Source organism: Triticum dicoccoides, unplaced genomic scaffold (genome assembly GCF_002162155.2).
Source record: "Triticum dicoccoides isolate Atlit2015 ecotype Zavitan unplaced genomic scaffold, WEW_v2.0 scaffold79260, whole genome shotgun sequence".
NCBI lineage: Eukaryota > Viridiplantae > Streptophyta > Magnoliopsida > Poales > Poaceae > Triticum > Triticum dicoccoides.
The window spans coordinates 1-1,610 of NW_021300341.1; the positions used below are offsets into that span (position 1 = coordinate 1).

Genomic DNA, 1,610 nt, shown 5'->3' on the forward strand with positions numbered 1-1,610 from the left:
GCCTTCGTGTAAGCATACGCACACACATCACGTAGTAGTATTAGGATTGACCTTAAGTCAAGCTATACAAAGATAAGGATCATCTCTGACAACCTGCCTTGTATACAACACACAAGCACAGCATCACGTACAAGTTACATATGACACGTACACGTATACAAAGCCTATCATTTGACAGCATGCACCTGTCGATCGCCTATAAATTCATCTCCAGTTCGTTCATCCTCTTCCATATCTCAACCCCTCTCGCTTGATAGTACGTCTCATCTAAGCCTCGTATCCATGGCGGCAAAGATGGCGAAGAACGTGGACAAGCCGCTCTTCACGGCGACGTTCAATGTCCAGGCCAGCTCTGCCGACTATGTCACCTTCATCAACGGCATCCGCAACAAGCTCCGCAACCCGGGGCACTCCTCCCACAACCGCCCCGTGCTGCCGCCGATCGAGCCCAACGTCCCGCCGAGCAGGTGGTTCCACATCGTGCTCAAGACATCGCCGGCAAGCACCGGGCTCACGCTCGCCACCCGCGCCGACAACCTCTACTGGGAGGGCTTCAAGAGCAGCGACGGCACCTGGTGGGAGCTCACCCCCGGACTCATCCCCGGCGCCACCCACGTTGGGTTCGGCGGCACGTATCGCGACCTCCTCGGCGACACCGACAAGCTGACCAACGTCGCTCTCGGCCGGCAGCTGATGGCGGACGCGGTGACCGCGCTCTACGGGCGCACCAAGGCCGACAAGACCTCCGGCCCGAAGCAGCAGCAGGCGAGGGAGGCGGTGACGACGCTGCTCCTCATGGTGCACGAGGCCACGCGGTTCCAGACCGTGTCGGGGTTCGTGGCTGGAGTGCTGCACCCCAAGGAGAAGAAGAGCGGGAAGATCGGCAATGAGATGAAGGCCCAGGTGAACGGATGGCAGGACCTGTCCGAAGCGCTGCTGAAGACGGACGCGAAGCCCCCGACGGGAAAGGCGCCAGCGAAGTTCACGCCGATCGAGAAGATGGGCGTGAGGACGGCGGAGCAGGCGGCCGCCACCCTTGGGATCCTGCTGTTCGTCCAGGTGCCCGGTGGGATGACGGTGGCCCAGGCGCTGGAGCTGTTTCATAAGAGTGGGGGGAAATAGGTAGTAGTTGTGCAGGTATATCTGCATGGGTATTGTACAAGTCGAATAAACATGTCACAGAGTGACTGAATGATATAAATAAATAAATGTCACAGAGTCAGTGAATGATATGAATAAATAAACATGTCTAGTTTATATTGGGCCCAACCATAGAATTGCTATCCAACATATGTTTTGCATATGCACATATCAGAAGCGCGAACTATGTTCATCCTTTTAGACTCCCAGGGGCGCATTTGGTTGTTGGGGTGAAAAAACCATGGGCAGTAAACTCCCCTAGGGGATTTCCCTGCTCATATGAGATCCTCCTCCTGCCATGTGAAATATCCCATTGCCATTTGGGCACCAAGGGAGAGTGAAGAGAGTGAAGGGAGAAGAGCAGAAGAACAGAGCGCCAAGGCGACTCAGATCACAAGAAAAGAGACGAGGGGAGCCCGGGAGAATTCTCCTGGAGTGCGGAGGTCGGAGCGAGCGGCCCGGGGATTTCG

At 56.0% G+C, this 1,610-nt stretch overlaps 1 protein-coding gene across 1 annotated transcript; it reads left to right on the forward strand.

Annotated features, from left to right (window-relative positions):
* The first annotated feature begins 20 nt into the window (after positions 1-20).
* LOC119347894 (protein synthesis inhibitor II-like) lies at positions 21-1,257 on the forward strand. The gene has a single exon (XM_037616376.1). The coding sequence runs from the start codon at positions 283-285 to the stop codon at positions 1,120-1,122; it is 840 nt and encodes a 279-aa protein (XP_037472273.1). The 5' UTR covers positions 21-282; the 3' UTR covers positions 1,123-1,257.
* The last annotated feature ends 353 nt before the right edge of the window (positions 1,258-1,610 follow it).